This window comes from Pithys albifrons, chromosome 10 (assembly GCF_047495875.1).
Source record: "Pithys albifrons albifrons isolate INPA30051 chromosome 10, PitAlb_v1, whole genome shotgun sequence".
In the NCBI taxonomy this organism is placed as follows: Eukaryota; Metazoa; Chordata; class Aves; order Passeriformes; family Thamnophilidae; genus Pithys; species Pithys albifrons.
The window spans coordinates 28,485,350-28,504,500 of record NC_092467.1 but is presented as its reverse complement, the minus strand read 5'-3'; the positions used below and the strand labels follow the sequence as shown (position 1 = coordinate 28,504,500).

At 45.4% G+C, this 19,151-nt stretch overlaps 1 protein-coding gene across 3 annotated transcripts in view; it reads left to right on the top strand.

Annotated features, from left to right (window-relative positions):
* Positions 1–19,151, top strand: part of GLIS1 (GLIS family zinc finger 1) — a 182,697-nt gene that overhangs the window by 145,259 nt on the left and 18,287 nt on the right. For 2 of the 3 annotated variants that reach the window (XM_071565035.1, XM_071565033.1), the window contains exons 5-8: positions 2,477–2,638; positions 6,367–6,477; positions 10,302–10,434; positions 16,193–16,343. In XM_071565035.1, coding sequence (XP_071421136.1) covers positions 2,477–2,638; positions 6,367–6,477; positions 10,302–10,434; positions 16,193–16,343 — 557 coding nt within the window. The remainder of the gene's footprint in view (positions 1–2,476; positions 2,639–6,366; positions 6,478–10,301; positions 10,435–16,192; positions 16,344–19,151) is intronic. The other variant, XM_071565034.1, reaches the window with a different exon arrangement.

Genomic DNA, 19,151 nt, shown 5'->3' with positions numbered 1-19,151 from the left:
GCCTGGAGAAGGCCCTGGGGAGACCTCAGAGCAGCTTCTCAGTACTTAAAGGGGGTCTGCAAGAGATGAAAGGGATATTGGTTCAAAGGGGATATGACACTATGACACATTAATCCAAGGATACTGTGGAGAGGAAGAAGCTTGGGAACAAAGAGGAAAAAAGTGAACGTTCACTCCGTTTGCCAGACTGGCTTTAGGAAATGTCCTGTGAGAGCTATGAATTTGCTAAACTCTGCTTTATTTTTCATGGACTTGAGCATATTTGCACATTTCAGATTGTTCCATTCTGTATTCTTGTCAGATTTTTAGTGATGATTAAGAAGAAAGTTTGTTTCTTTTGAAGCCTTGGTGGCTTGGCCACTTCCAAAACTCCCTCACCTCCCTGCACCAGCTCAAGAGTTCAGGGAGGGGGTTGTGGCCAAACAAAACTTTTGAAGACATAGACTGCACGTCTCCAGGTGACTCTGTGGATCCATCACAAAAGCTGTGATGGGGAAAGACATAATGTACACATATCAGATAGTTGTCTGCACACACAGACCAAATATGCCATTCAGACAGATTAAATATCTGCTCAGGGCAGTAAAATAGCGAGGGCAGTAAAAGTCATAGTGATCCTTTGGTGTGTGAGTGGCTGGGAAAGGCCGAGGTTTTCCAGGAACCCCTCTGGGGAGCTGTCTGTGTGCACTGGTGTGTTCAGTTCATAGTGTGCAGAGTGGATCTGCACCCCAAGACAGAACACTGCCTGCAAAATGAAGTGCTGGCTGGAGAATCTGGATCACTTTGGTCACTCTGTTGAGGTACTTTAAAGACACAGTGGTCTGAGCAGAATGAACCTTTCTCCATCAGGCACAGGGAGATCAGGTGCCTCCAGGTTACAGCATCTTCAATGCTCCATCTGCATCCGCTGTCCCTTCTCATCCCTCTGCCTGCAGTGCTGGATACACAGCCAAGGCAGAAGGGCTGCAACCACTGATGTGTGTCAGAGGGGGGTGTGTGTGTCACAAACAGGATTGGCAGAGTGGTCATTTCTGTGATGCCATCTGAGGAATCATTGGGTTCCTGGAAAGCTGCTGAACAAAGTCTTGACTCAGCAGAGGGAGGTGACAAAGCATTCACTAATTTTGTGAGGGAATGGATTTTGCTCTTCTTGAGCAAGAATTGTACAAAACACTGTGGCTTCCAGAAGCAGTGTTTGGAACAGGGTGCCCAGAGAAGCTGTGGATGCCTCATCCCTGAAAGTGTTCAAGGCCAGGTTGGATGGGGCTTGGAGCAACCTGGTCTAGTGGAAGGTATCCCTGCCCACAGCAGGGTGGTGGAACTGGGTGATCTTCAAGACCCTTTCTGACCCAGACCATTCTATGAAGCCACACTTACCTTCTTTCAGAATTGTTAGTGTTGATAGGAAGGTGAGTTGGGTTGTGTTGCTCCAATACTTCCCATGACGTCTCAAGTCATGGAGGAACCAGGTTTTTATCTGCATCAGACACAAGAAGATCTACAGTACCATGAAGCTGCAGTTAGACTGGGCAAAGTAAGGCATCCCATCACACATGAGCCTTGTGCATGTGTTTGTTCCTCCTGTGTAAGTATCTGAGTGCATTTTATGGGTTTGCAGGTGCATGAATGTGCATCCACCTGTATTTGTGCTCACCTGAGAGAGTTCCCAAAGGCCATCCTAGAGACAGGCCTTCCACTGCAGGTGCCTGTGGTCTGTCACACTCAAACTTAGCAGTGAGCAATGCAAAACACCCTTCCCTTGGCCTAGTAGCTGGAAATTGTACTTATTTATTTATGCAGATCTAATTTGAAACAGTGACTTTTGTTATGAGCACTATGCAGCATTTTATTACTGAGCTGCCTAATGAAACGGGTGCTTAAGAAGTCAGAATTGCTCAGGTTACTGGTTGTATAAATGCTGAGAACAGCTCTGAGTGATACAGCTAGTAAAGAAAAGGGTGCAGAATAACAGCAGAGTTCCTTTGGATTGATCTTCAAATGGATAAGGTCTTCTTCCTGTAATGGTCCTATGCTTGTCTGCTCCAGTGTATTGGATTTCAGACACCCGAAACCAGGTTCTAACCCACCACAAACAGCCTCTCTTGCTCTCTGTAGCAGCTAATTGTCATTGCCCACAGTGTCTACTGTGCCAATTAACATCTCAGAGGGCCCATCAGAACACTTGTTCTTCCTTTAAATTTTCTGTTCTGACACCGTGTCTTTAAGCATTCAGTACTTCAGACAGACTATGTGAGATATTTATAACCCTTGTATTATTACTGAGCTACACACCATGTCTTCGGTGACAGATTAAATGAACAGCACAATATGTTGTGTTTCATCCATAAATTTCAACAGATGTTTGAATGTTGGTTGATTTATTGCACGTCCAACTTGGATCTTACACTGTTCTCATTGTGGCTGCACATGGTTTATTTAATAGTGCTTTACAACGATCTTTTATGACGTTTTTCAGTTTGAAGGGTGCAACAAGGCATTTTCTAGGCTCGAGAACCTCAAGATTCACCTCCGGAGTCACACTGGGGAGAAGCCATACCTGTGTCAGCATCCTGGCTGCCAGAAAGCTTTCAGCAACTCCAGCGACCGGGCGAAGCACCAGCGAACACACCTGGACACCGTAAGCACAATTTCACACTGGGGCTTGCTCCGAGTTTTCCAGGGGTCCTTGTGCACAGGCAGCTCTGCTACTGGAGGGGGACTTGGCCTTTTCATGAGGAGAGTCTCAGAAAACTCAGCTGTAAGCAGCACTATTTTGTGTTGAATTGTATGTGCTTTGAGGAATGAAAATTGTTGCTCACAGAAAGGCAAATGCATTTGAGTTACTCATGCTGAGGAGTGAGTTACGCAGGAGTGAGTTACTCAGCGAGCTCCCCATTGTTCCTGTTCCAGTAAGAGGAGGCAGCAGCACAATAAGGTATAACGTGAGTGAAAGCTGAGTCACTGCTGCTGCACCAAATGTGTGTCATTGTCTCCTTCCCTGTCCCGTGTCACTTCAGTGGTTGCTCTGAATGAATGCAAGTTCAGACCTCTCAGTGGAAGGGAAATGCACCTCAGTTTTGGGCAGTAGTTTTGCAGAAGTGAAAATACATCTGCCTTGTAACTGTATGAAATTTATTAAGTACCCACCATCAGAATTAACTGTGAGAAACCAATTCTTTTATTCTGTGCAGTGTCTTAAGCTCCACTGAAATGAAGTCACTGTATTATAGGGAAAGAAAGTAATGAGACAGCTTTGCAGACAAGTGAAATCCTCAGCAAAAGCTTGTAAAGCATAACAGGCAGAGTTGTTCCTTTGTCTTTTGCAAAGAAGTGAATATATGGTTTAACGTTTGGCCAAGTGTTTATGAGGCAGAACTTTTGAGTTTAATTGATATTTACTTTTTGAGCAGTTACACATTTCAGACAGTGCAGCATTAAGGAATGTCTAATGTACATTATGCCCTGCAAAAACAAACAAGTAAGAGAAGCGAGTCAGTCACATTTTCCAAACCAAAGCACACTTAAAATAACAATGTTTTATTTATTTGAAAGTCAACCTGAGATATTTGAATTTGTAATTAGTTCTAAAATGTGTCTCTTTTGAAACTGGATATACTAAATTTGAGTGCAGTTTTTAAATTTACCTGCTTGATTCTAATAGATAAAATTTTTAATAGTCAAAGCACAAATGGAATGACATTTAGTAGCTTTGAGAGGGAACTTAAGTTGTTACTAAAATGAGCAAAAATTCTTTATATGTGTTACCTGTACAATATTGAAGACAAATGTCTTAACTTTCTATTTTCTTTTCTTCTCCCTTTATCTCTGTCCTTATTATCTGAAATGCTCATAAATCAGGAAAAAGGTACAGTAATCATTTTCTACTGACTTTCTTAAATATCTTAAAACATCCTCCATGCTATTCCATTGCAGGTTCTTTAAAACTTCCTGTAGCCCCACAGACAGTAACAAACTTCACTTACCTGCTTGAATCAAGCCCTGTGGTTTAGCTCAGTGAATTGTGTGCTCAGTGAATGTGAAAAACAGCAGAGCTGCAGGATGGTGCTGCTGCAAAGGCTGCACAAAACAACTGCCTGGAATGTCAAAGCAAATAGCCATGAACCTTTGCAAGGGCAGTCAGATTGTCATCTAGTTTCCCCATCACTGAGTTGAATGATTTTATCACTAATTTGAATGGCATCAGTGATATGAAAAATACTCTGCTAGTTTTTCTGCTGAGGGATTTGTTAAAGTTTTTTGTAGTTTCTCCTCAGGTGTCGGTTCTCTGTGTCCCAGACACTCTCAATAAATCTCCTTTGCCCTGTAACTTTCTGGGAAGGTGCTGAGTTAGCCTGTAAGGTCATGAATTGGTGAATGATTCTATTATTCCTTCAGAAATTTCCTGCTGGCTGGACAGGGCAGCAATACTTATTCTCTGGAGGTGCTTACAAAGAAAGGGGGTTTATATGGACTGCTTTTTCCTTACTGAGTGCATTTGGAATTGGTTTTAAATCTTCTCAGTGTAGGTCACTCCATCCTTTATCTTCTCCAAAAGGAGACTCTGTAAATCATTTCACTTACTGGTGTGCACTGGTTTGATGGAATCTCTACTGAATCATCTGGGGTAGATCCTTCTCCGAGGCAGGAGCAGAACAAAGGGGACCTGTCTGTCCATGTGGTAGGAAGGGCATGTCAGCACTGCTCCAGGAGCACAGCAACTGGTTTGAAGGACCTCACAGCCCCTTCTCCCAAAAACAGTGGGGTTTTTCTCTGTTCTGTGCATCCTCTTTCTGAAACAAAGGGGAATAAACAATGAGACACCGAGGTCACGGCAAACCAGTTTTCTGCCTTTGAAAATACACCAAAAGGATTTAGTAGTCCTAGTGAGAAGGCTGAGGTAATGCTGAGTCAAGAAAACAGAGGGGAAAATAATGTTCCATTCCACTTTAAAGCTCTGTGAGCTGTGCCCTGCAGCACTGTTTTGCTGGCACCTAAGTCAGTGGTTAATAAAAAGTGCCAGAGTCCCTTTGCTCACCTTGACAATTGCACCTTCATTTGGAGGTTTTACTGTAACCCAGAGACAGTGTTCTGTTTGCTGGGAGTAGGCAGAGCTGAGAGAAGAATTTGGTGAGGATTTCAGTCACTGAGACTCCAGAATCAGTGGCTAAATTAGAGCATCCTTATTTATTTATTTCATTTTATTTTCCTGTGAGAAGAGAGCACTGGAACTGCCTGTCTGGGAGACAGTGCTGATTCTGTGCCACATGCCAGAACAAGGTGGGAAAGTCTTCCCAACAAAATCAACAATAGTGGACTTTTCTTTCTGTATTGGTTTGCTCAGATGTTGATGTTTGATGCAGGTTGTTTGGTTAGGAGTTACAGAAGGAAAGATGTTGCTGTTGTTATTCAGAAGAGAAACAAGGTCTGAAGGAACCAAACATGTGCTGTGCCCTGAGGTTTGTTCTGCTGCAAATCACAGAATCACTGAGGTTGGAAAAGACCTCTAAGATCTTTGAGTCCAGTGGTTACCCCAGCACCACCACGCCCACCACTAAACCATGTCCCCAGGGGCCACATCCACACAGCTTTCGAACACTTCCAGGGATGGTGATGCTATCACTTCCCTGGGCTGCCTGTTCCAATGCCTGACCACTCTTATCTCCAATCTAAACCTCTGGTGCAACTTGAGGCTCTTTCCTCTTGCTGTATCAGCTTGTAACAACAGCGGAGCCTGACCCCCACCTTGCTCCACTCTCCTGGCAGGGAGTTCTAGAGAGCAGGAAGGTCCCCCCGAGCCTCCTTTTCTCCAAGGCTGACCTTCCCAGCTCCCTCAGCTGCTCCTCATTAGACTTGTGCTCCAGACCCTTCCCCAGCTCCATTGCCCTTCTCTAGACTCGCTCCAGCACCTCAGTGTCATTCTTGCTGTGAGGGGCTATGACAACCCACCCTTCTTTACCTTAAGGAGGCACTCAAGGGTGTGTTGTCACTGGGGCCCAGAATGAACTCAAGATTTGTGGTGCCTCACCAGTGCCCAGCAGCTGTAAAAGTCATATAACTCAGAACTCAAACCCTGAGCTTCCATCTTTACAATTACACTGAGTGAGCTCAGGATAATTTTGTTTGCTGTAAAGACTGGGGATAAAACCCCAGCCCTCTCAAACCCCATCCAGTTACACCTCCCTAGCATTTATTTCAGCCCCGTGATGTGTATCCAACACTTCAGGAGTGCCCTCAGTGCTTGCAGGGTGTGCAGCAGCAGAGCTCAAACACTGTGTGATGTCCCCAACCTGGTCATCCTTGAGCACCCTGTGCCAGCTGTGGACATGCAGAGGGATGTGACCTCTCTCCCTTCCCTCCCCTCCTCAGAAACCCTACGCCTGCCAGATTCCAGGCTGCTCCAAGCGCTACACCGACCCCAGCTCCCTGCGCAAGCACGTCAAGGCTCACTCAGCCAAAGAGCAGCAGGTGCGTAAGAAGGTAAGAAAGACCCTCCAGGCCACGAGTGACACATCTCCAGATCTCCTCCTTGGAGTTAGTTTTAATTTCCCTGTGATTTACACATTTTCAGATCAGAGTTCTCCTGCAATAGCACTAGAAGAAAACTCAAGTGGAATTAATTTTGCTGTTGGTTTTTAATCACTGTTGTTAACCAGACCACCTTATGGTTTTACACTTTCAAGGCTACCACTCTCTAATTTTGGTTTGTCCCATGGTTTCTCTCCACAAATTTCTGTCCTGTTCATGTTTCATACACAAGCCCAGATTCTGTTGTCATTCACAGGAGAATGTCCACACACTGAGTCTCTGCAATCAGCACTAACTGGTTGTATTTGCTAAAATACATGTTGGCACATCATCTAAAACACAAACGAAACTAAGCCAGGATACAATGGAAATGCAGGAAAGGAGCACTTGTAACAGATGAGAATGAAAACCCCACATTTTCCCCACCACATCTGTATTTTAAGTGCATTTATAAATTGCTCCAAACCCAAACTGCTAGTTATGTTTTCACTAGTATTAGATTCAAGTAACTATTTTTGGTTTCTGCGGGCTGAATTCTGAACTTGTTATTAAATGGAGATGTTTGTGGGCTTCAGCCCAGGATCAGAGAGTGGTTTGTTACACATTTGCACACACAGTTTGTAAAATGATGGCTGGGACCCCACAGAGCTGGTGGTGGCAGCACAGGCCACGGGCACACTCCAGGCCCAGGGGTGGAAGGGAATGCTGGCCCTGCAGAGCAGCTGCAGTGAGTTCAATAAGCAGTAATGAGTTCCCCCAGCTGCCCCACCACTGCCAAGAGCATCACAGCAAGGCATGGTTAAAGATGGAGGGCAGAGCAGAAATGGCAGCCTGGCAGGACAGAGTCAGGGAGCAGCCAGCTTGGAAAAATGTCAGAGTGAAGAAGTGGATTTACTGGAGAGCAAGGAGAGGAATGTGAAAAGAAGAGACAATAGGGGAACACAGGTGGTCTGAGCTGCAGAATCTGGGCTGAGCCATGGAGGAGTGAGAAGGATGTGCAGCAGCCCTAATTCACCTGCTTGAATACAACTGTGATGAGATCATACAGGCCTGTCCTTGTTTCAGCCATGCCTCCTGCCTTACACCCCTGTCCTCCTGCTGCTCCTCTTCCAGTTTTCACCATTTGAACTTAGAGTCCCCTTTTCCCAGGACACCTGTTTGTCCCCTAATTCTCCCTGTGACACTTCTCTTTGTCACATGTGTGCAGTCAGAGCATCAGTTCCAGGGCATCAGTGCCCAGAGCTGTGCACGCTATTTCAGACACTCCAGAAACACTCACTGCATGCTGAGAGTAACACTCACTGCATGCCTGGGAGTAACTCTGTTCATGCCAGCACCATCCAGGTGCTCATGGAACCAAGTCTTGTCTCAGCTCCAGTCAGAACTTTCATTTAGCCTGGCAGGACTGGGAAAACTGCTTTCTTTTCCAGCCCAATTTTGTATCATCAGCTCATGTGGTTTGCCTACAGCTCTCAGCTTCAGAAGGTTCCACAGGGTGTGCTGTGCATGTGCATCCCACACCACGGATCACAGAACTCCCAACATTCCCCTAGATTAACCTTTAGGTCATAATGTGAGTAAGAGTCAGAATGCCATGGCAGGAATTGGTTAATTCTGTGCAATTAATTCTGTGTAATGAGAGTAAGAGTCAGAAAGCCATAGCAGTAATTGGCCACAGAAAGAGGTTGACTGTGGCACCAGAGTCTTTTGCAGTAGTAAGATCTTCGAGATTTTGTTCCATGAAATTCTCAGCAGAGTGTGGAAAGCAATCATGCTCCCTATTCCAAAGAAGAGAACTTCCTGATTTTCCCCTCCTGTAGTTGCTGGCAAACTTCCAGGGGGACCAGGAGGAATTATTTCCTGATACCAGACCTGAATGTCATTTGTTCAGCTCTGTGTACTGGGCTGAATGCATTAATGTATTACCATCCTTTACATCTGGACAAAGGGACAGTCCCCACTGTCACCTGCTGAGGCCTCATTCCAGTTTTATGGAGGAGGGTGGAAAAAACCCTCCTAAATACAGACTTTGCATTAAGGAGCACAAAGTAATTCCCCCATCAGCAGCAAGAGGCCTTAAACACAGAATCAGTCCAGGCCAAATCTGGTGCACACCAGCTGCAATCTCAGACTCCTTGGATGTACCAAGACATCACAATATCCAGGGATTCATATCAGTTAATCTCCTGGCTTGAGGAATTTTATTGTGTTCACATACATACCCTCCTATAGATTTATCAGATCTAGCTTGAAATAACATTAGACCCTTTCCTCCCACACCTTATTTGGTAGATCAGTCTAAATCTGCTTGAAATCATCTTCAGATTTCCTGTCTCATTTATCCATGATAACTTTATGAATACTTGATCCTGTGTCTTTTGTCCTCCAACTTAAAGGCACCTGAAAAAGCAGCAGATTTAAAGTGCATTTTGGTCAGGCTTTCTTAAGAGGGATCAAAGCAAATCTGACTCATAAAGAAATAAGAACAACCCCCCCAAATATTTCACTCAAATATATTATAGGAAAACAATCCAACACCTTCCACAACTAACTCAATCTCAGTGTTACTGAAACAGTGACAGTCTGTTTTGGATTTCAGATTTAGGAAAAAAGGTGAAAAGACTGTTTATATTCACGTGCTCATTTTTGGTTATAACTCAGCAAAGGCAGTTGTCTGTTGGCATCACCTTCCCAGGAATTCTGAGTGGAAATGACTTAGCCAGGAAAGGAAAATTAACAGGCTGTTCTGCCAGCATGTCTTGATTGAGATGTGCTACCAAAATGTGCCATCTCTGATATAAAACAAAAGGCCTGAGCTTAGAGTTGTATCAGTGGAATCCCAAGTATCTGGTTCATAGCTGAGAGGATTATTGCAGTGGTGATACTTGGTTGTTCTGAAAGGCTTTACAGGAAACAGGAGAAAGTTAGCTGTTAATTTAGTAGTAGTTTAATTGGCTGCAGATGCACTTTGTGATCCAAATGTGAGATGTTTATCTCAAAGCCACAAATGGCTGTAGAGCAGAATTCCAAATAGGTTTTCCTGGGCCTTTTCTTTGGACGGAGCAGGCCCAGGGGAGATCGGAATGTGAGGCTGCACCGGCAGGACAATAACTGTTTATTAATGGCTGCAGAACATGAGGGCTGTTTGTGTAACACGAGCACTCTGTTATGACAAAAGCTTGGCAGCATCAGCATGTTTGAAAGAGAATTAGAAATGCTTTTCTTTCTTAATTCTCCTCTCCTGCTGTTTTTAATATGATCGACATTGTGGTTTTCAAGGGTTTGCTTCAGACACTTCTGCCAGAGCTTTAATTTACATGGAGCACAGCTGAGATATTGGTGGTACCTCTCACACATCACTGACAGCCCCTTATTCCACCAGTTCTAATCTGATAAGCACAGACGCTTTTCTTTCCCTATCAAATGTCTTTCCAAGTGTCACAGTTACAAGGTGATGCAATCCTTTTGCCACAGAGCCCAGGAAACTGCAGGAAGCCTGAAAATGTGCAGTTCAATTACTCAGGAAGGTTTGAAGAAAGACAGGGTACATTATTTTCTGAAGCAAACTGTTGTTGATTTAAGATTAGCACGCTTAACTTCTGCACTTCAGAAAACCAAAGTTATCTCTAATTAAAAATACCCAGTATTAGGTACATCCTTAATTAGAATGACATTAATTCCTTCTATATGTAATCTTGAAGGAGACATATGAATTTAATTAGAAATAATTTGATTTTACTTGGAAATAAAACGTTTCTTTTATCCTCCTCTTGTAGCTCAAGTCCTGTACTGACATTGAACAAGATGTCCTGAGCGAGTGCTTAACTATGCAACAACTCCACACATCATCACAGCACATTCTGGATGGGAAGTGTGGTAGATCTGTAGGTCCTCATGATTTAATTACAGGTAAGAATACTCCTAATAAGTATGGTGCTAGATACGTCTTGTAACAGAGGATTTAAAACAGAAAATCTTATGGTTGCCACTGTGAGGACAAAAAAGAAACCTGGAACAACAAATAATGCAAAATAATTTTGTGAGTTGTTTACTGAGGCCTGATTTTTTTTTCTTTAATTAGTCAGTGAAATATCTCCTATTGATTTCCCATGAAGGGGGCAGTAGTCCTGCTGTGTCTCCATCCATTTCTGCTCTTTGAAGAGCTGACCTTGGCCTTGGCACAGCGCAGGTGCACGAGCTGTGCCCATGCCCAGCCAGTGCTCCACACAGCAGGAGGGTTTCCTTCAGGAGCTGCAGGCAGGTTGATGGGACTGTGTGTTATCATGCACTGTGTGATTATAATAAATGATATGGTGATGTATGAATGGAGAGAAAACTTGAAATGTCAAACCTTGTTTTAATTATATTTTCTAATATTCAATCTTTCAGTCCTTTCTTTCTTGTGGTTTGAACAAGAGCTGGCCCCTTTCAGGGACTGTAGACTGTTTTTTACTTTTTATAGGAAGAGAAAAAGATGTTTCCATTCCCTTCTGTGGAAAACAAGGTCTAGATTAACAATTTTTGCATGCCAGCAGAGAATTCTGAATCAGGGATGTGCAATTTTAGGTTCTGTGTTTAGCCAGCAGAGAGAAAGGGAAGCTCCCAAAGGCCAGCAGGGTAACTGTAATCTGCCTTGCTTAGGCAAGAGTTTCCTCCTGTTTTTTTTCTTACTCCAAATCTTAAAACTAAAACCAAAAAACTTGATTGGCATCTCCAGTTCTCTTTTCTAGTTCAAGTTGCACTACAGTGTTGGAATATGACAGATGAACCCAATGGAGTAGAAGGGGAAATACCCCACCATTCTGAGGTGGTTCCCCTGGGATTCTGCACTCACAGTTCACATGTGGCTCCTCAAAAAGCAGGAGAAATCTGCAGGGACTCGGGGGACGTTTCCACTCTCTTCCTGTGCCACCTGCACACCGCGGGTCTGTGAGGGCAGCACTTGGCAGGCCAGAGTGGCTGAAATTGTGGCTTGGCCTCCCCCTCTCCAGGGCAGGAGAGACCAGTGACATCTCCCTGAGAACAGGCTGCACTGTAAGAACCTCAGAAATAGCCCCAGTTTCCAAGTGACAACAATAAAACAGGAAAAAGTTATTAGCTTACAGATAAACAGACCATCCCTAACTTCTCAGTGTCATTTCTGAGAACCTCTTGTAAAATTAAGGATTTTATTTATCCATAACTCTGGCTTTCTGTGAGATGATCTCTGTGCTGATTATATCAATCCATCACCAGCATGTTGTAAAAAACCTGTAAATCTTCCCTGATAATTCCATGGGGTCGCTGCATGTGAGACCCCATCACGTGCACAGTATGAAAAAATGGCAGAGAAAATAAATCAAGGTTTGAAAGGCTGTTTTACAGTGAAACAGAAGTTGCTTCATAGTAGGTGTAGTACAATTCCACAGACAAAACTGTTCCTCTGTCATTATTTAAGGCATATAAGCCAAAGTGCTTGTAGAATTAAAGCATAAGGACATTCCTGCTGCCCCCTATAGCCTGCAGTGATTGCTCATGTGCTCCTTCAAAGAGCAGAGGTAATACTTTTGGAGAAATCAGCCATAATATTTCATATATGATATACATGGATAAATACAGGATATGATGGCCTTTTGATTCCACCATGAAAACGTTCAGGGTTTGGGTTTTTAGATTGAGTTCAGGTTTTGTGTTGCTGGTTTTTGTTTTTTTTTCCAAAGAAACCACATTATTAGTGTGCAGAGCTCAGGGCTTTAGGGGTCACTTCTATTCCTGGAAAATTTCACTTTTGTCTTTCTCCAAGTTAAAACACTTTTTAAATATGTCAGGGATGAAAGCCCATCACAGAAAAAAATGAAATATTAAGAAAGCTCCCATCCCTCGTGTTTGACTTCAAAGCAGGTTAGTGCTTAGGACTGGGTAAGACAGTGAGCAGAGGGGAGTTTCTGCAGTCAGACGGAACCCATTGTTTGCTGAGATCTTCCTCCTCTTCCCTCCTCATAACTAAGATGATTCTTGGCTGCAGACATTCAGCTCTGGCAGTGCCTGAGAGCTCATGCCCTCCCTGCAAGGGAAATTTCTCTGTGGAGTTGGGCCACTCAGGTGTTTTCCTTGGGCATACTTTATTATAATTTTTCTGGTCCCAGCATGAAGTTGAAGGGGGAAGGGCTGTTACTCACATGCTCAAAGCTCTGTTTTGGCCACAGATGTTAAGGTCAAAGGCCAAGCCATTTAAAACACTGATTGATGCCTTATATTTACAGGCTGAGATGGTCAGTGTGTGCAGAGGCCTGAGGTGCACAGGCCTGGCTGGGCTGTGTCACAGGAGTCACTCACAGCACCTTCCAAAGGCTTCTGTGAGGCTGCAGGGACTCAGAATCTTACAACTCAGCACTGAAAAAAAGCAAAAAAGCTGTAAAAGGAACGATATTTTGGAAGTATTGAAAATTATACTGAGACTGGATTAGCAGTTGCTCTTCCCCACTTGGCTTCTCCCATTGTAGAGGCACCTGGTTTGCTGGAGGGAGGGATCCAGGCAACAAGGATGGCATTTCTCTCCACTCAAACAGCTCCTCCCCTCTGTTAGGCTTGGCAGTGGGAAGGACCTTGCACACCCCATATCAGCAGATACCTCCTGCCTCCCTGAACAAGACAGTTCCCTCTCCTTTCTGATAAACACCAATATTTCCTTCAAAGGAACATCTTCAGGCTTAACACTCATGAACAAGCCATTAAAGAGTCATGGAATCAGAGTGAATGCAGCTCCAAACTTTGAGTGCCTTAAGTCTGGAATAGAAACGTCAAACTGGATTTCAGCAGCAGCATAACTGACTGATAGTTGATGGATTCACAGTGCCCATGACCAGAGAAAGGTCTGTCCCTTGAAGGAAGTAAAGTGAATGTTCTCTTGGAGTGCCCTTTCTTTCACTGTGTAAGATAAATAACTTTTAACTTTAAATAAGTACTATTTTGGTTCTCAATGACCCAACAGAAGTGATGAATGCCTTTTTGCAGATGCACACAGAATCTTGTAGTAAATCCCACCTTCCACTGTGTGTGCCACGTGCCCTGGAATTATAGGCAGACACCCCATCCAGGCAGAGCAAGGAGACAGCTGAGCTGATTCCTTGTGTTGGCTCATGTTTTGGCTTTCTCACTATCAAGGAGCTTCAGGGGTGTATGCAGCCCCCTGTCCCAGTGGCAGGATGCAGCCCCATCCCAGTGGCAGGATGCAGCCCCCCCCTATCCCAGTGGCAGGGTACAGCCCCATCCTAGTGGCAGGGTGCAGCCCCCTCTATCCCAGTGGAAGGGTGCAGCCCCATCCCAGTGCCAGGATGCAGCCCCATCCCAATGCCAGGATGCAGCCCCATCCCAGTGGCAGGATGCAGCCCCCCCATCCCAGTGGCAGGGTGCAGCACCATCCCAGTGGCAGGATGCAGCCCCCCCATCCCAGTGGCAGGGTGCAGCACCATCCCAGTGGCAGGATGCAGCCCCATCCCAATGCCAGGGTGCAACCCCTCTATCCCAGTGGCAGGATCCTCAGGGCAGCTGTGCAGGCTCAGCCTCCCCCCAGGCCTAGGAGCAGAACTGCTGTGTGTGATGCCAGAGCAGCTCCCTCGGGCCTCCCCCAGCCCTGTGTCCAAGGGATGTGCACTGTACAAAGCACGATCTGGGTTTAGGCCCATTTCCTTTGGAAGCAAAGGTTTACATAATCCTCTGGTCCACATGTGTCAATCCCCTTCCCCACGCTGATTTTTAAATCCGTTGGCCGAGCTCAACCACACTGGACAACTGCCTCAAAGATGATTGTGTTGAGACACGTTCCATGGATCCTGGCAGCTGGATACCAGAGAGTGACACCCAAAATTAGTGCTCCCACTGTGGGAGAGGCAGGCAGGGCTCAGCTGGGACACATGCAGGGCTCAGTTTCTGGACTTACAGAGTTGTGGTGTGGTTTTTTTTTACATTTTCTTGCCTCTCCAGAGGGTTATGCTGATTGTAGGCACTCAGCTACTCTGTCTTCCTCATCACCTCAAGCAAAGAACTGAACTATCCTCAGGAGCTGAGACAGTAAGGAACAGGCCAGGAGAGATGCCTTAAAAATATTTATGAACTGGTCAGGGGTGGGATTGAAAGATAAAAAGTTGAGTGGGTTTGCTGGGCACCACACTGCTAAAACTACTCTTTGAGGGCTTTGGAGCTTTTTGTGTGAGTTACTGACAGGCCAGAGCGGTCTGGGAACCCCCCAGAGCATGAACAGCTCAGTTTGGGTTCAGCAGTTTCCTCCAGGTTGTGCTGCCAGTACACCTGAATTGGTGATGTACAGCTGAAGTGTGAAACGACACTGAACAGTCAAGGCCAAATTAGTATTTGGCTCATCTTCCAAGCCTGATAATGAATGTATGAACAGTGGGGATCTGGGGGAAATGGAAACGGCTGTATTATGAAATGGGCTGAAGCCACCAGTGGAAAAACAGCATTTTCACAATGTAGCAGCCCAGCTACTGACTCACTGTTATAAGAAGAAGCTTTGACAAATAAATCCTCACATCACCTGGGAACATCTGACTTCTTAAAGCCCTTCTGTCAGGCGTGCAGTGCAGAAAGCAAGTTGGTTTTCAGTGGCTGGTTGACAAATGTTCTGTCCAGTGGGAGACAGAGATGATGTGGTTCATTCTTGTTGCTTTAGATCTGTCAGCAGCTGAGGACTCATTGTTCAAGAGGGGCTTTTGACTCATCTGAAGTCCCTGACAAAGGTGGCTGGAATCTTGCCTTAGTGGTTCTGCTCTTCAGTCACACACAGAAACAGATGCTGACATTCAGCCCTTGCTTCTCCACCCCGAGGGCATCACACATTCCCCACATCTCTAGATTTCCATGTTGCCTCCTGCTTGTTTCTGTCCCTGCGAGGGTTTGGGAGTGCAGTCCAGAGCCTTGTCAGTGACAGGGACAAGGCCAAGCATGGCTGGCACATGGCTCTGTCTTCCTGAACGTGCCACTCTGCACACACTGGGTGGGAGAGGGCAGATGGTGCCTGACTGGCACGGTAGAGGAGAGTGGTCAGAGTCCCCAGGAACTGGCACATCCACATCCATCACATGCATCAGGACCTCTGTGTACTAGTAAAGCTCCTCATTGCATTTGATTGATTGGGCTTTCATTTGTATCAATATGTGATATTTTTAAATGGTCTGGAATGTCCATCAGCTACTAAAGAAAAGCCATATTGCAAAGTTTGAAATGAACAAGAACAAACCCCCAGGTCTTGGTTCCCTTGTGCAGACACAGTTGTGTCCAGTGTGATGCTGATGAGGTACCACTGCCTGCTCTGTTCTCTGTGTGAGCTCCATTGTGATGCAAACACCTGAGCATGTGGGTTCCCACTCACAGCTGTGGGAAAGGCGGGGTGAGAGTGCTGCCAAGCCCTGCTGGTCTTCATGAGGAGTCTCACAGCTCTGCAGCCAGAGCAAGGCACACTTTGCCACTGAGAGGGTTGGAGGGGAGACATACACGTGTCTAAACACCACGGCCCAGCTGTGAGTGCTGTTCAGGCACAGCTGCACCCACTGCCAGATGGGGCTCTCCTGGCTGGTTGTGTCTCAGGGATGGGGAAGGAGCTGGAGACTCCACAGGACTGACTTGGATGCTTCCCTGTTAATTTTACTCTGCCTCTGCTGTGTGTTCACAGGCATGTACGGTGGGTCCAGCACCACCCACAACGGCCCCTCTCCAGGTGTGCTGCCGTCCCCCCATGACGTCCCTCCACGGCACCTTCCGCTCGACTCCGCCCTGCCCAGTCCCCACCACCACCAGTCGCCGCTGGACAGTGCCAGGGAAGGGTATGTGGGGCAAACACGCTTGGCCTCTGTCTGGCACCATAAGGAATGACTAACTGTGGATTTGACTTTGCATGGATGCTGTTCAGCAGGAAACACTGGCCCAAACTAAGCAATTTGGTTTGGTTTGGAATCACAGACTAATACAGTTTTGAAGGGGCCTCAGAAGGTCATGTCACCCACCCCCTGTGCAAAGCAGGGCTAACTTGGACATTACTATCAGGTTGTGTATTGTCTTACTCAACAAAACACACCAGGATTTTTTTCTTCACAGCATGCAATTACATGTAGATTTTAATGTTGTTTCCTGGTTCTTCCTCAGTGACTTCTTGTAGGTTTGGATAAGCACAGAGAACTTTTCTCAGCTGGTATGAGAAATCTCTCAAAGGGTAAAAACCCAAACTATGACTCACTCAGGAATCAGGCAGTGTTTGCCTTAGTAAGACTCAGAGTCAGAGCCACAGGCTTTCTCACTTCCTTGCTCCCTGATAAGGTTTTCCATAATCCATCTCCCAGCAGCAGGTTTGAACCAGTGAGATCCTAATCAGGAAGAGTCTTTAATCCCACTGATTGTATGGATTGCAGTGCTGTAGTACAGTTTGCATTGCATGGCCACAGTATGGGATATGGGATATTTCTAAACCACCATTTGCTCAAGGATCTCATAACATCTTCTCAACAGTAAAGAATCTCTGTAAGCCACAAAATTCTGCTCTAACCTTTCTGCTCAGATTTTTTTTTTGGTGCTTGGCTTCATACAAATTAAACATCAAAGTGAGAGTTTCACTTCCCAGCACTTTGGATGGGGAGGGAACTCTGATTTTGCTTTACTGATGGGAACTTGGGATATAGAGAGATTAAGGGATTTTTTTTCCTTTAAAACATGTTGGAGTTCTTCAGCAAATGCACCAACTGAATGTAGAGTTTTCCGTCCTAGTCCAGTGACTGACCTTTCCCTTCTTTTATATGGGGAAAGGAAGGCCTGGGAAGTTTTTAAGCAAAGAGCAGAAGGCAGAGTGTGTGTGGCATGGAAGGGGCACAGTGAGGAAAATTACACCTGGAGAAGCTGGAGAATAATCTCCCTGAGGAAATTCACTTAGGAACCCATTACTCCTTTTTTATTTCCTGACTGGAGAATGAATGCTGCAGCAAGCTGAGCTTCTGTACCCTGCTCCTCCTTCAGCCACCTCTTCTGACCTGGGGCAGTACAGGTGCCAGTGTCCCCTCCCAATGTGTGATGCATCTTCCCATCGAAGGAACAGACTTATCCTGTCCCTGTCCCATAAAGTGCCTGTGCCCAACCCTCCTCCTTCTCTTCCCTGCCCTGCCACATTGCCAACCATGTATTTATTTCCTGTTGACAGGCTTGTGCCCGTGGCAGAGCCGTGGCCAACAGGAGGCTTTGGAAGTTACACCAGATAATAGGAAGTTTTCTGTAGCAGAGAAGGCAGTGATGCCAATAGGAGGAATGGAGACAGACAGTCCAAAGGGAAGGTCATCCATGATCTATTCTTTCCATGGAGAATGGGACCGCTTGAGCCTGGGGGAGTGGGATCCCTCCCTCTGACTGATCCCCTGTTTCCATTTTGAGTTGGTTCCTAAGGGAGTTAATGCAAAATATCCCAACCAAGAATGAAGTAAAGTAAGGATACACCATGGGAAGGATTTAGGAGGCTGTCAGGAAAGTGAACTTGTTTCTAAGGCACTTTGTGTTCTGTTACTAATAAGAAATGAAAGCAAAGACTTGACCAGAGTAAGGACAACAGACAGTTCTCCAGTTTGAGGGGTAGGAAGCTCCCACATGAATTCTCATTCCTGCCTCTTGTGTCTCCATTCCAGAACACAGCACTTCCCTTTCAGCAGGAACACTGTGTTGAGCGAGCTGAGCCTCACCGAGCCCCTGCTACAGACATTGTGATCCTTAGCATAGGCCAGAGTTTACAGAGAATTGTCTGTGCTGATCTTGGTTCTAGTGCAGTGCAGATTCTTCTTGGAGGAGACAACAGTGCTGATTTATTATCTCAGTGCTCATACACTTCAGTAAAGTCTTTGCCCAAACACCATAGTTAGTATCCTATGACAAAATACAGGAATGAGATGCTAACAGGTTTGTAACTGTGAGCCAAACATCAGGGAATGGAGAGTGGAATGTATTTCTGAGCAGTGATTTTAAAACAGAGCATCTAGTTTCATGACATCATTACCTGGAATTTTTCAGGATCTCAAATACAGTTTTCTAAACTCAAAATAATCTGCATTCAGTGTTGTTACACCCAGTCCAAGATCCTTCTACTGTATTTAATGGTTTATGCTTACATTATTAATGACTGCTGAAATACAGCCCGTGCATGACATCTTAATTGCCAGTGCAGAAACTTGATGGGAACTAATAGTCCTCGAGTTTCATTTAGCACAGTTTTGTGGGAAGTAGTCATCCATTTCACTGGGTAAAATCACTTACTAACCCAGTGCTTGGAGCCACTGGATCCCAGGACTGCTCCCCCTTTACTCCTGTAGCACACACATGGCTCACAATGGGAAAGAAATGCTGCCTTTCTTCACGTGAGCTGCTCCAGCTTCCTGGCACACAGGGAATGTTTGGCCTCATTTGGCAGCTGCCTCAGCATCCCTGTTTCAGTAACTGCACAGAATTCCTGCCCTGTGAATCAGGACGATGACAAGGCTGGATGTCTGAGGCTGTGGAATGAACCAAGTGATTACTATCAAGAAGTCTAATTACTGAGTCATCAAATATGCAAGATGCCAAAAACTACATGAGGCAGAGTACAAATAGTCTACTCAAGTTTGACA